Source organism: Piliocolobus tephrosceles, chromosome 17, assembly GCF_002776525.5.
Source record: "Piliocolobus tephrosceles isolate RC106 chromosome 17, ASM277652v3, whole genome shotgun sequence".
NCBI classification, from domain to species: domain Eukaryota; kingdom Metazoa; phylum Chordata; class Mammalia; order Primates; family Cercopithecidae; genus Piliocolobus; species Piliocolobus tephrosceles.
This window is the reverse complement of record NC_045450.1, coordinates 54,186,880-54,198,288: the sequence shown is the minus strand read 5'-3', so window position 1 is coordinate 54,198,288 and position 11,409 is coordinate 54,186,880. Positions and strand designations below refer to the sequence as shown.

The 11,409-nt window shown below is 41.4% G+C and overlaps 1 protein-coding gene across 1 annotated transcript in view; it reads right to left on the bottom strand.

The window, feature by feature from the left end:
• Window positions 1–9,854: 9,854 nt before the first annotated feature.
• Window positions 9,855–11,409, bottom strand: part of SNTB2 (syntrophin beta 2) — a 116,120-nt gene continuing 114,565 nt past the window's right edge. Inside the window, exons 6-7 of the mRNA XM_023210285.3 lie at window positions 11,116–11,300; window positions 9,855–10,008 (exon numbers count right to left, since the gene is read on the bottom strand). Of these exons, the coding sequence (XP_023066053.1) occupies window positions 9,916–10,008; window positions 11,116–11,300 (278 nt within the window). The 3' untranslated portion in view covers window positions 9,855–9,915. The remainder of the gene's footprint in view (window positions 10,009–11,115; window positions 11,301–11,409) is intronic.

Genomic DNA, 11,409 nt, shown 5'->3' with positions numbered 1-11,409 from the left:
GGTCGGGCCCGAGCTGAGCGGCTGCCCCCTAGCGGCCACGGCCCGCACTGCAGGCACGACTCCCTGCCGCGGCGAGGGCAGGGGGCGGTTCGAGAGGCGGGGCTGACTGGGGGCGAGGGCGGGCGGGGAGGAGGTGGGACTAGGGCGAGACGGACAGGGGGCGGGAACGGGGTGGGTGGGACAAGGCCGGGGCGGGGCCTGGCAGGACGTACGTTCTCAGGGCGGGGCAAGGGGCGGAGCGGGATAGAATCCGGAAATCCTGACCTCGCTTAGAATGACAACGCCCATCGGGCAGTTTTATCCTCGCAATAAAACGAACTTATCAGAGCTTTGGTTTCTCTATGTTTAATACTGCACGATTATAATTAGCCCCTCCCTTGTCTGGCTTTTGTGGGGAATAAATGAGCTGGCTAATGTAAACAGTGTGTGCCCCACAACGGGGCTCAATACCTGGTGGGATGCCGCTGACTGTCTAAAGCCAGTTATGTTTTGCTTTGACTGATACGGAGTCTTCTTGCTCTGTCGCCTAGGCTGGAGTGCAGTGGCATGATCTCGGCTTATGGCAACCTCCGCCTCCGGGGTTCAAGAGATTCTCCTGCTTCAGCCTCCCCAGTAGCTGGGATTACATGCATGCACACCTACTGTGTACAGCGTTGTGAGCTAGTTTCTGGGGATACAATGATGAAAACAGTTCTAGGGCTGGGTATGGTGGCTCACGCCTGTAATTCCAGCATTTTGGGAGGCCAAGGCAGGAGGACTGCTTGAGCCGAGGATCAAGACCAGCTTGGGCAACATAGTAAGACCTCGTCGCTAAATTAAAAAAAATAGGCCGGGCGCAGTGGCTCATGCCTGTAATCCTAGCACTTTGGGAGGCCGAGGCGGGTGGATCACGATGTCACGAGTTCAAGACCAGCCTGGCCAAGATGCTGAAACCCCATCTCTACTAAAAATACAAAAAAATTAGCCGGGCATGGTGGTAGGCATATGTAGTCCCAGCTACTCGGGAGGCTAAGGCAGGAGGATCACTTGAATCTGGGAGGCGGAGGTTGCAGTGAGCCAAGACCGCGCCATTGCACTCCAGCCTGGGCGACAAGAGCGGAACTCCGTCTCTAAATAAATAAATAAATAAAAAGGAGAAAACAATGAGGACACTAGCTTGACTAGGCGACCGAAGGGAACACCCCTGGTGGTGGGATACGTGGCCCCCGTGTGTCTCCTGACATGATACCCTGAAGACAGCATGGCATCATGGCACCTCTGCCAAGAGCGTATGACACAGCCTGCTTGTGAGGCGACAACGAACAGAGCCAGCTGGAGAGCTGTGCTGCAGAATGAAAGACCTGTGCTGAGACTCAGGCACATGAGACTTAGAGGCTGAGGAGCATTCCAGACTGAAGAACTGAGACGCGGCGACAAAAGGCAAGAAAGTGGTACTGGCCAGGATCCCGGCCAGAGAGAACAGGACATGGCCAGGATGGCTGGCAGCATTTGAATGGGGTCCATGGAATGGGTAGTGGTGTGCCAATGTTGATTTCCTGATTAGGAGGGCTGTATGGTGGCAATGCAGGGACTGTCCTTATGTTTTAGAACTCCTCACTAGAGAATCATATCAGAAAAAGACAAAGTAATGGAATAAATATGGCAAAATGTTAACAACTGGGAGATTTGGGTGAAGGAGATTTGTACTGTTTCTTAACTTTCCTGTAGGTTCAAAACTATTTCAGCATTTTAAAAATTGGAAAAACAAAAACAAAAACAAAAACACGTGACTAAAGCAACTTTTTTATTTACAGTATAAAGGTTACAAAGGTATATATTTATATATATAATACCCTTAAGTTACACATTTTCATTGTAATGTACAATGCTGTATGTTGATGTGCTACTCAAGGGGAAGTGTTTATGCATCTATATTTATAGAGTATACATAAAGCTTTTTCAAATTAGGAACACAAATACTGCCCTGTTTTACGCCTTGGGTTTTTGATTTGGTATCCAGAAGATCTGAGACTTAAATTTCAAACAAGACTTAAAAAGAAGTCTTGTTTAAATACAGGTTCTAAAAAGAAGGAAAAAAACCCAGAACATCGCATACTTTTTAATTATTTGTAAAAGCATTATTCTAGTTTTCTAAGTCTTTATACTTAAAAATGAAAGCAGTGTGGGAAAGAATCCACATAAGCAGGTTTCATCAGAGTTTGCAGACTAGCCAAAACAGGCCTTCAATAGGTAGTGGTTTTCTACATTATCTTCCAAAAGACCTCAGGTTTGGTACCAAAAAGGACACAGATTTTTTCTGGGCACCAAGGTCTTATAATGCTGCACTCATCCAGTGGATTGTAAATATAATACTGCAGTCGTATAGTGGAGGGAAAATTCTCTAACCTGTTCTTACGATAAGGACAGATTTGCTACAAAGTGAGAATATCATCGAGAATGATGACTGTGCCAAATCTGAAACGTAATTTACATCATCATTTCCTCTCCCCCCAATTCTATTAATTCACAAATCGAGGTGAAAAGACACAACTGACACCCGCTTTAACAGGACCCAGAGAGAAGGAAAAGCATTTCTTCTAACCTAGGAGGAACACACATTTACAATACTTATGTGCTGGTTTTAACAACATACAATCATTAGCACCTTGTCAAAGGGTAGGTTTAAAGAACAAGACACTGAAGGCATGACCTAATTTTTGTGCACAACTCCAGGATACTTGAAAACCAAGGGGAGGGCACCCATGTAATTCGGTTCCCTATGCCATTCCAATCACTGATAGCTCAGGTACTTTGTGGGCATGACTAAGGATGTTGCCTGAAAGGCTAACCCTAGAGATAAATGGAAGGCAAGCCGGATAGAAAGGGACTGTTATTGTGTGAAAATTATGGAAAACATTCATTCAGTCAGCCTTATTTTCTTTAAGTGCCCTTTTCACTGAGTCCGAATGCCAGCGTGTCCTGGAATAAGTGAAATGTTGTTAATTTGTATTTATTTTTTAAATGTTAAACAATTTTTTTTTTTTTTAATTTTTTAGACAGAGTCGGGGGTCCTGCTGTGTTGCCCAGGCTGGTCTGGACCTCCTGGGCTAAAGTGATCCTCCTGCCTTGGCCTGATTTTGTTATTTTTAAAATATCTTCATTTTGATCTATCATTAATGGAGAAATACTCCGTCTACCATGTATATAAGGACTTTCAGCAAATGAAATGTTTAAATAGTTTAAGTGTGGAAATACAGCAACATTTAGAAATAAGGGGTTGATAAAATATGCATTTAGTTTTGCTGTTATAGTTAAAGAAGCATTTTTTTTTTTTAAAAAAAGACTTTCTCATTTATCTACTTAGGGCAATAAAATTTTTGTTGTTGTGATTTATCTTACAAAGGATACTGTATACTGTTCTCTTTCCCAAATTAAAGTCTGATTTTGTATTTAAAAAAAAAATCATGCATGATGAAAAGACCAGCCTACTTAAATGTGCTTGGAGTCCTTTCATGTTGGCATGGATCAAAGCCTGAGTATCCCTTCAAACATTTTCCAGTTTGCCAGATCCAGATTAACAGACTTGTAATGTACTTTGGTAAAAATACGAAGTGATGAATTACTTAACTGCTGAATGGTAAGCAGAGGGCATGGTGTGACTGAGAAATAATGGATTGTGTGCTACTTGAGGGCACGAACTTTCTTTTGGACCCTTCAGAATGCCTGATGTAGAACTATACATTAATACATGTTTATTAGGTAAAAGAACACATGAATTAATATGTCATTAATTAGCTTTCCAGTTTCAAAATCAGTGTCAATAGCATGGACGTAAGATTATTGCAAAACTGGGAAAGGTACTTAGAGGACTCAGAAATTATAAATATTTTTCTTTTTTTGGAGATGAAGTCTCACTCTGTTGCCCAGGCTGGAGGGCAATGACACAATCTCAGCTCACTGCAACTTCTGCCTCCCGGGTTCGAGCAATTCTCCCACCTCAGCCTCCCGAGTAGCTGGGACTACAGGCACGCGTCACCACGCCCAGCTAACTTTTTGTATTTTTAGTAGTGATGGGGTTTCACTATGTTGGCCAGGCTGGTCTCAAACTCCTGACCTCAGGTGATCCACCGCCCTCGGGCTCCCAAAGTACTGGGATTACAGGCATGAGCCACCGCACTCGGCCAGAAATTATAAATCTAACCAGGATTCCCAAACCTACAATACAATGAAGTATTATTTCTTTGTATATAGGTTTTTGGCTTTAACCAATCTATTTTAAAAGGGGCAATTCAAGGATTATGGCTTATATGGTGGATTTCTGTTGAATATGATCAAATGTTCACTGGAGAACAAGCAATAATTTGCAAAAGGCATATTTATGCATTACACATTAAATGTGGATCCTCTTCTAAAACTAGAATAAGCTTCAGTTCAGTTGCCCAACGTGGGAAGAAAGAATAGAGGTGGCAAGAAATGAAGCTCAAGTTTATGTTTTGAAACAAAAGAGGAAACTCATTAAAAGATTCTTCTGAGTTACTACGTAACAACCATTCTTCTAGCTGGCACTTTAGCTAGTCAAAGAGAGACACACACACAAAAAACCCAGATGTGCTCTATGTGCCTATTTATTGTACCTTACCCTTAACTTGAAATTCTATCCTTTAAGAGAATGAATTTGTGTCACTCATCTGCCAGATGTTTTTGTTTTTTTAGAGAAAGGGTTTCAACTCAGCCACTTAAGCAGTCTATTACTAGTATAAAATAAATTCCATTTAACATCACAGCATAGGAATAATTATATTGCTCAAAAATACATAACCCTGATATATAGAATTATTTTAGAACTATCATCACACATTTATTGAGTGTCTATGTATCCAGCACAGTGAAAGATTTAGCTTAAAGGGTGGAGGGGGGCAGAATGCTACAATAGGTTTTTAAAGACAGTATGTGGAAAGTCAGAATAATTTTAGATTACCAAGCAATTAAAATAAGGGCACAGAGAAAGAGCAGTAGGAGAAAGAGCAGTAGGAGACGGCAGACTGCTCTACTTTCATCTGCAGTGGTGTTAAAAAAAAAAAAAAAAGCCAAAATAACAACGGAAATTTAACTGAAAGTGATTTCCAAACTCAAAGTAGAGTATAATACCACCTGGTACTTAATGTCCTACCTGACAGAGATATATAAAAAGAATGAACGTGACTACAGTCAAATTCAACTTAAAGTTTAAGCAGAATCCCAAATTTAAATAAGTCTCTTTTCATTACATAGATATTTGATCCGATCAGAGCAATTTGCTTTGAGACCAAAGAGATCTGACATTTTACTTATTCACTAGGGATTGAAAGAAGACGACCTTTGGCTTTTCTAACCAGCCATTTCATTCATGGCATCAACAGCCTCTGGCAGCCACGTGGAAATGTATGCTGGATATTTGGATAGTTTAAATATTATGTACAAGGAATAGCTTATAACCAGTGAAAATAATAACATAATTCAGCATAAGTGTCCAAGATAAGATACAAAAGAGCAGAGAAAGTGCTTGAGTCTACAGGTCTTCCCTGAAAGTTTCAAAAATGTTTAACTCTTAAGCAGGTAGGGCTTTTAATAGAATTTGCATAGCAGCATACAAGGTAATTTGCATTAAAATATATGAACAGAGATTCTTCCACGGCTTTGAAAACAAATATATCCACATGCATATAAGTTAAGCAAGAAGACCTGGAGTTTCTCACACAATTTAAAAAAAAATCTATTATAACCTTTTCTCATGCTTTTGTCTATCAAAACCATTTACAGCAAAACCTGTTTCTAGGAGAAACATAGCCTTGTCCAGATTCCACACAGCTTAAATTTTTTTTTATGTGTAATTTCTGGGGCCAGGTGCAGTGGCTCACATCTGTAATCCCAGCAGTTTGGGAGGCCGAGGCAGAAGGATTGCTTGAGCACAAGAGTTCAAGATCAGCCTGGGCAACATGGCGAAAACCTGTCACTACAAAAACCAAAACAAACAAAACAAACAAAAAAAAAAAAAACATAAAAATTAGCCAGGTGTGGTGGCACACACCTGTGGTCCCAGCTACTCAGGAGGCTGAGGTGAAAGGATCATTTGAGCCCAGAAGGTTGAGGCTGCAGTCAGCTATGATCATACCACTGCACTCCAGCCTAGGTGACAGAGTGAGAACCTGTCTCACAAAAAAAAGAAGGAAAAAAAAAGAACAAATTCTGTTTTATCAGCTAAGTGCATTCATTCAGCTGAAAAGCTTTGTTACCATTCAACTTAGGAGGATAAATTAGGAAAACAATCATTAATAATGCTAGGTATTTGTTGTTATAAAAATATAAGAAATAAATAATCCAATCTCTCCTGCCATGCAATAATTTTCAGTAACAAAGTTTGTGAGAGTAGAGAACATAAAAACAGGCACTATCAGACCTTCTTTGGCCTAAAATGTGCTAAAATGGGTTTAAAATAGGTGAATGACATTTAAAGTAGTATTTTTGACTGCCTATATATGTCCCAGTATTTAACCTGAAACTCTTATCTACTAGGAAGGTGAGTTTACAGTTACAACTATCTAATAAATACTGTATGAACATACATTTAAGTATTTCTTCATATAAGACATTAGACACTAATTTCCAGATAATGTTTCATTTGATGACTTCAGGAAAGGACTTATCGGAAAAAGAAAAACTGAACGTTTTTCTTTTGTTCCTTTCCTTTTCTTTTTATGGAGAGAAAGGAGAGAAGTTTTAGAAGAAAAGGTGGGAGCCTTTTCACATACCAACCGGCTGCTCCTAGGCATCTGTGTGGAATGTGGAGAAGCTGTCGAAGCCTCGGGTCTGGGGGCACAGGAAGCAGTCCCTCTGAATGGGGAGCGGACACTATTCTGCAGTTTCCTTTCCATTCCACACACTGGAACCTACCACATCCTCAACAATTTTCTTAATTCAAAATGAAAAAGAAATGAAAAGTGAGCTGGTTCTACAAAAAAGGTAGAATATTGAAAATGCCCATTTTTAGTTATCATTTGGAAATAATTTGCCATACTTTGGCATCTAAATATAAATACATATTTATCATGGTGTCCCATTCATTAGAGAGCACTTCATTTGTGGATTGAAAATCCCACAAACACATTTGATTGAAGAACAACCTTGGTCATCATGATTGGTGAGCTCTTAAGTATGTAAGACAAGCAGCAAAAGAGCTCTGGTTCTTGGGGCTGCTAATGGACAAAGGCAACCTCCCATTCTTTCATTTCACACCAAGACTCAAAAGATATTATTAAGAACCCTACAGACCTCAGTGCTATACATGTCAGTTTAACCTTGACCAAACAAAATAAGTGAAAATGCACATGCCTTGCCTTTCCTGCTCACACTTTAATTCCACCTATTTTACATCTTCATATAACCAACGAGCAGGGTGGCTCAGAAGCTCCCCTGCAAACCTCAGTGGCTTAGCCTTTCACACTAACACAGAAAACCTCAACCAAATGGCTTTGCTGCTGAAGTCTGTAAAGGCATCATTCAACATCTCATATTAATAATGCTCTCACTGCACAGAGGGTTCAAGACTGCCTACCTGAGGATATTACATATTGAAATTCTGATTCCAGAAATCATCTCTGGACCTTCAAGAGATTTTTTTCCTTCCCTGAAATGAAAATTTATTGTGGGCCAGGCACGGTGGCTCACACCTATAGTCCCAGCACTTTGGGAGGCCAAGGCAGGCGGATCACTTGAGGTCGGGAGTTCAAGACCAGCCTAGCCAACATGGTAAAACCCTGCCTCTACTAAAAATACAAAAATTAGCCGGGTGTGGTGGTAGGCGGCTATAATCCCAGCTACTCAGGAGAATCACTTGAACCTAGGAGGTGGAGGTTGCAGTGAGCCAAGATCATCCCACTGCACTCCAGCCTGGGAGACAGAACGAGACTCCGTCTCAAAAAAAAAAAAAAAAATTTATCTGAGATGGAGCCAATCTTAGGTTTATGAATTTTCAAAATATAAAGAGCTTTTGAAAGACATATTCTTGTCTAGATTTTAATTTCCAGTTTTAAGCAGTTCAGATAATTCATCTTTGGAACTTCGACAATTACATGAAGCTGGGGGAAGAACAGGCATCTCTTTCCAACCTCTGCATACTGTTGGTTTCACTGTAATGAAGAAGTGGGGCTGACTTCCGGTGAAGGAGGACAATAGAGTTACAATGTTGACCTAGAATTCTCTCTGCTCATGGGTCCTCCCACCGGTCAGGCTGCATTGAAACCAAATAGCTCATTTTGCACACACAGGTGTATTTTTCTCTTCTTTTCTCCCCGTGTCTGCCCCATCTGAAGTGACATCCTCCTCCACCCACCACAGCGCTCACATTCTTCTATGGCACACTTGATCAATCAAGCAAACAAGAACTTTCCCTAGACCTTTCTTCAGAGAGCATAAAGAACATCCAAGTCAATATTACCTATTCTTTGAGATCCAGGGACTATGCTAATTTTGATATTTTATATTGATATTATACCATTTTAAATGTTTGCAGATATATACCTCCTTCAAAATTAGGAAAAACAAGCTGAGTGTGATTTTCTAACACTACAACATCAGTAATCTTACTGCTACTGTGTCCTAATGATGACATCTGGCAATGCTTAACCAAAAGCAGGCAGCTGTTCCACAGTCTCATCACCCTGCCCACTGTAGAGTGTGCTGTGAAGCCAACACTAAGTCTTCAATTAGCAGTTCCTTGTCCATGCCACTGCTGCCACAAAGGGCCAGGCCACGGCCAGGATGCTGCATCCCTTTGTTTTTGGGCAGCCCCAAAACAACTCGACATGATGCTTATGCGGAAGAGCTGGCTTCACCCACCAAGTCTACTCCTCAAGCAGGCTGGCTCTTCAGGATTTATCTTGCTTAAAGAGATCTGCCTACTAGAAGAGATGCCATTAAGGAAACCCACCTCAAAGACTATTCCTCAAAACTAGGATAGGTGATCTCCTTGAAATGGCAGTGATTTCCAGTTACTCAAATAGTGACTAATAAAGCTCCACTAACCCTAACCAAAGGCACATTTGGTAAGCAATTAAAAAAATGGCTTAACCTAGGAAGAGGATTTTCATTTAAAATGAATCTCACAATATCCCCCGGCTCCTACCAAAAATAAAATGGAAAAACCTAAACCAAGCAAAACTTTTCTTTCAAAGCAGAGTGGCTTCCAACTTGCTTTTCAACTCAGTCACCACTAGAAAGGAAGTGGAAGGCAAGGCAAATCAAATTTGCAAGTCCTAAGTCCTAGAGACAGCACTTAAGAGTGGGAAAGCTTGGGATAAGGTGGGAAGTGATGGCCAGACCGAGATAGAGGGAGAGCCAGGGCAAATGGAACAACCCTTTGGTGATACAACTCAAGGACTTCCTATGGTGGAAGGAGCTAGTGAGGACAGTAAATTCCAAGACATACAACCTATCTGGAATGCTCATGAAGCAACAGGCTGCTGCAAGCTAGCACCTGGGAAGGGACAATTGTTCTGAACAAGAGATCAAGGCTAAGCACAACACAAATCCTACAGGGAGAAGAAAAAGAAAACAATGCTTGGGTATTTGATTATGTCTAAAAAGGAAAACAATGAGCCATTCTTTTTAGCAGGCGAAACAAACCTAATTACTGATAAACCATATTATGAAATGAGAATAAATCAACAGCTTCATTTTGGAGCCTTTTAGAGTCCTAGAATATCTGGCCAAGGTAGACTGTGAAAGGTAGGCTCTTCTTTAAACACGGTTATGGTTCAGCAGTGATTTGCAGGTCCTTGGGAAGGCACTGTGCTGAAGGAGAGAGCAAAGAGTTTTCTCTGTGTGTGTGTGTGTGTGTGTGTGTTTTGAGGTGGAAATATTTCTTGTGACAGTCAAGGCTCTTTTCTGATTTTTTGTTGCTCATACAAGCAGTCCCATACGAGTGACTTTGGCCGATAAGAATGTGTGCAACACAAATACAATCGGCTTCGGACAAGAGTGCAGGTCCATGGTCTGTGGAGAAAGGACACTAAGTATCACTACCTCACTGCCATATACAGACAACTGAATACATGAAGATGCAAAGTAAATTTACTTTTAAGGTAGGTAAAGAATGTGCCAGAGCTATGGACACTCTTGGGAACTTAAAGCCACAGGCAAAAGTGCACTATGGAGTAAGTTTATTCCATGTCATAATACTGGTGTGAGGTTTCACATCCCCGATTAGGAGACAACTGGTGATGTACTGGGTTCCACCATGCCTGGCAGGAAGAACTAAATAGTAGAGGATTTAAAATCTAAGACCAGGCGCGGTGGCTCATGCCTGTAATCCCAGCACTTTGGGAGGCCAAAGCCAGCGGATTATGAGGTCAGGAGATCAAGACCATCCTGGCTAACACGGTGAAACCCCATCTCTACTAAAAAAAAAGAAAAATCAGCCAGGTGTGGTGGCACATGCATGTAATCTCAGCTGCTCAGGAGGCTGAGGCAGGAGAATCACTTGAACCACAGAGGCAGAGGTTGCAGTGAGCTGAGATGGTGCCACTGCACTCCAGCCTGGGTGACAAAGCGAGACTTCATCTCAAAAAAAAATAAAAAAGAAAAAGAAAAATGATAACAAAAACCAACACCCAATGTCATCTGGAAAACTGAGGAACAGCAGATACTGTGGCTCACACCTGTAATCCCAACACCTCGGGAGGCCAAGATGGGAAGATCACTTGAAGACAGGAGTTCAAGACCATCCTGGGCAGCAAAGCGAGACCTCATCTCTACAAAAAACACAAACATTGGCCAGGCATGGTGGCACACGCCTATAGTCCAGTCCCCAGTTACTCAGAAGGCTGAGGCAGGAGGATCACTTCAGCCCAGGAGGTACAGGCTGCAGGGAGCTATGATCGCACTACTACACTCCAGCCTGGGTGACAGAGACCCCATCTTAAAAAAAAAAAAAAATTTAATTAAAAATTTCATGGTTCTAAATGGAATGTCAGTCCATGATTTTGTATATAAGGGGTAAGAAGTAATGAGAAGGAAAGAGAACATCTATTAGATAAACGTGTTTCAGAAACACTCTTACCAGTTCTCCCTCGGGACCACCAAAATCAGAAACAATCTTACCAGTTCTCCCTCGGGACCACCAAAATCCAAGTATAGATTTCGGATGCCATCATCAGCAGACATCTTCAGCCTTTCAAAGGGGTAGCGGTATAATATGCTGCTGGAGCCTCCATTTTCCCTGGAGATGGTGAATCCATTTTCATAGTGAATAGTAAGCCTCACCTCTTGGCCATTTAACATGCAGCCTGTTGGAGAAAAGCCAAAAACATTAGTTGTAAAGTTGTTATGCCAGTTATCAAGTGAAGTGGGATTCTTCTGACTTCAAAATAGGAAAAATATTTTCTTTTTTTTTTT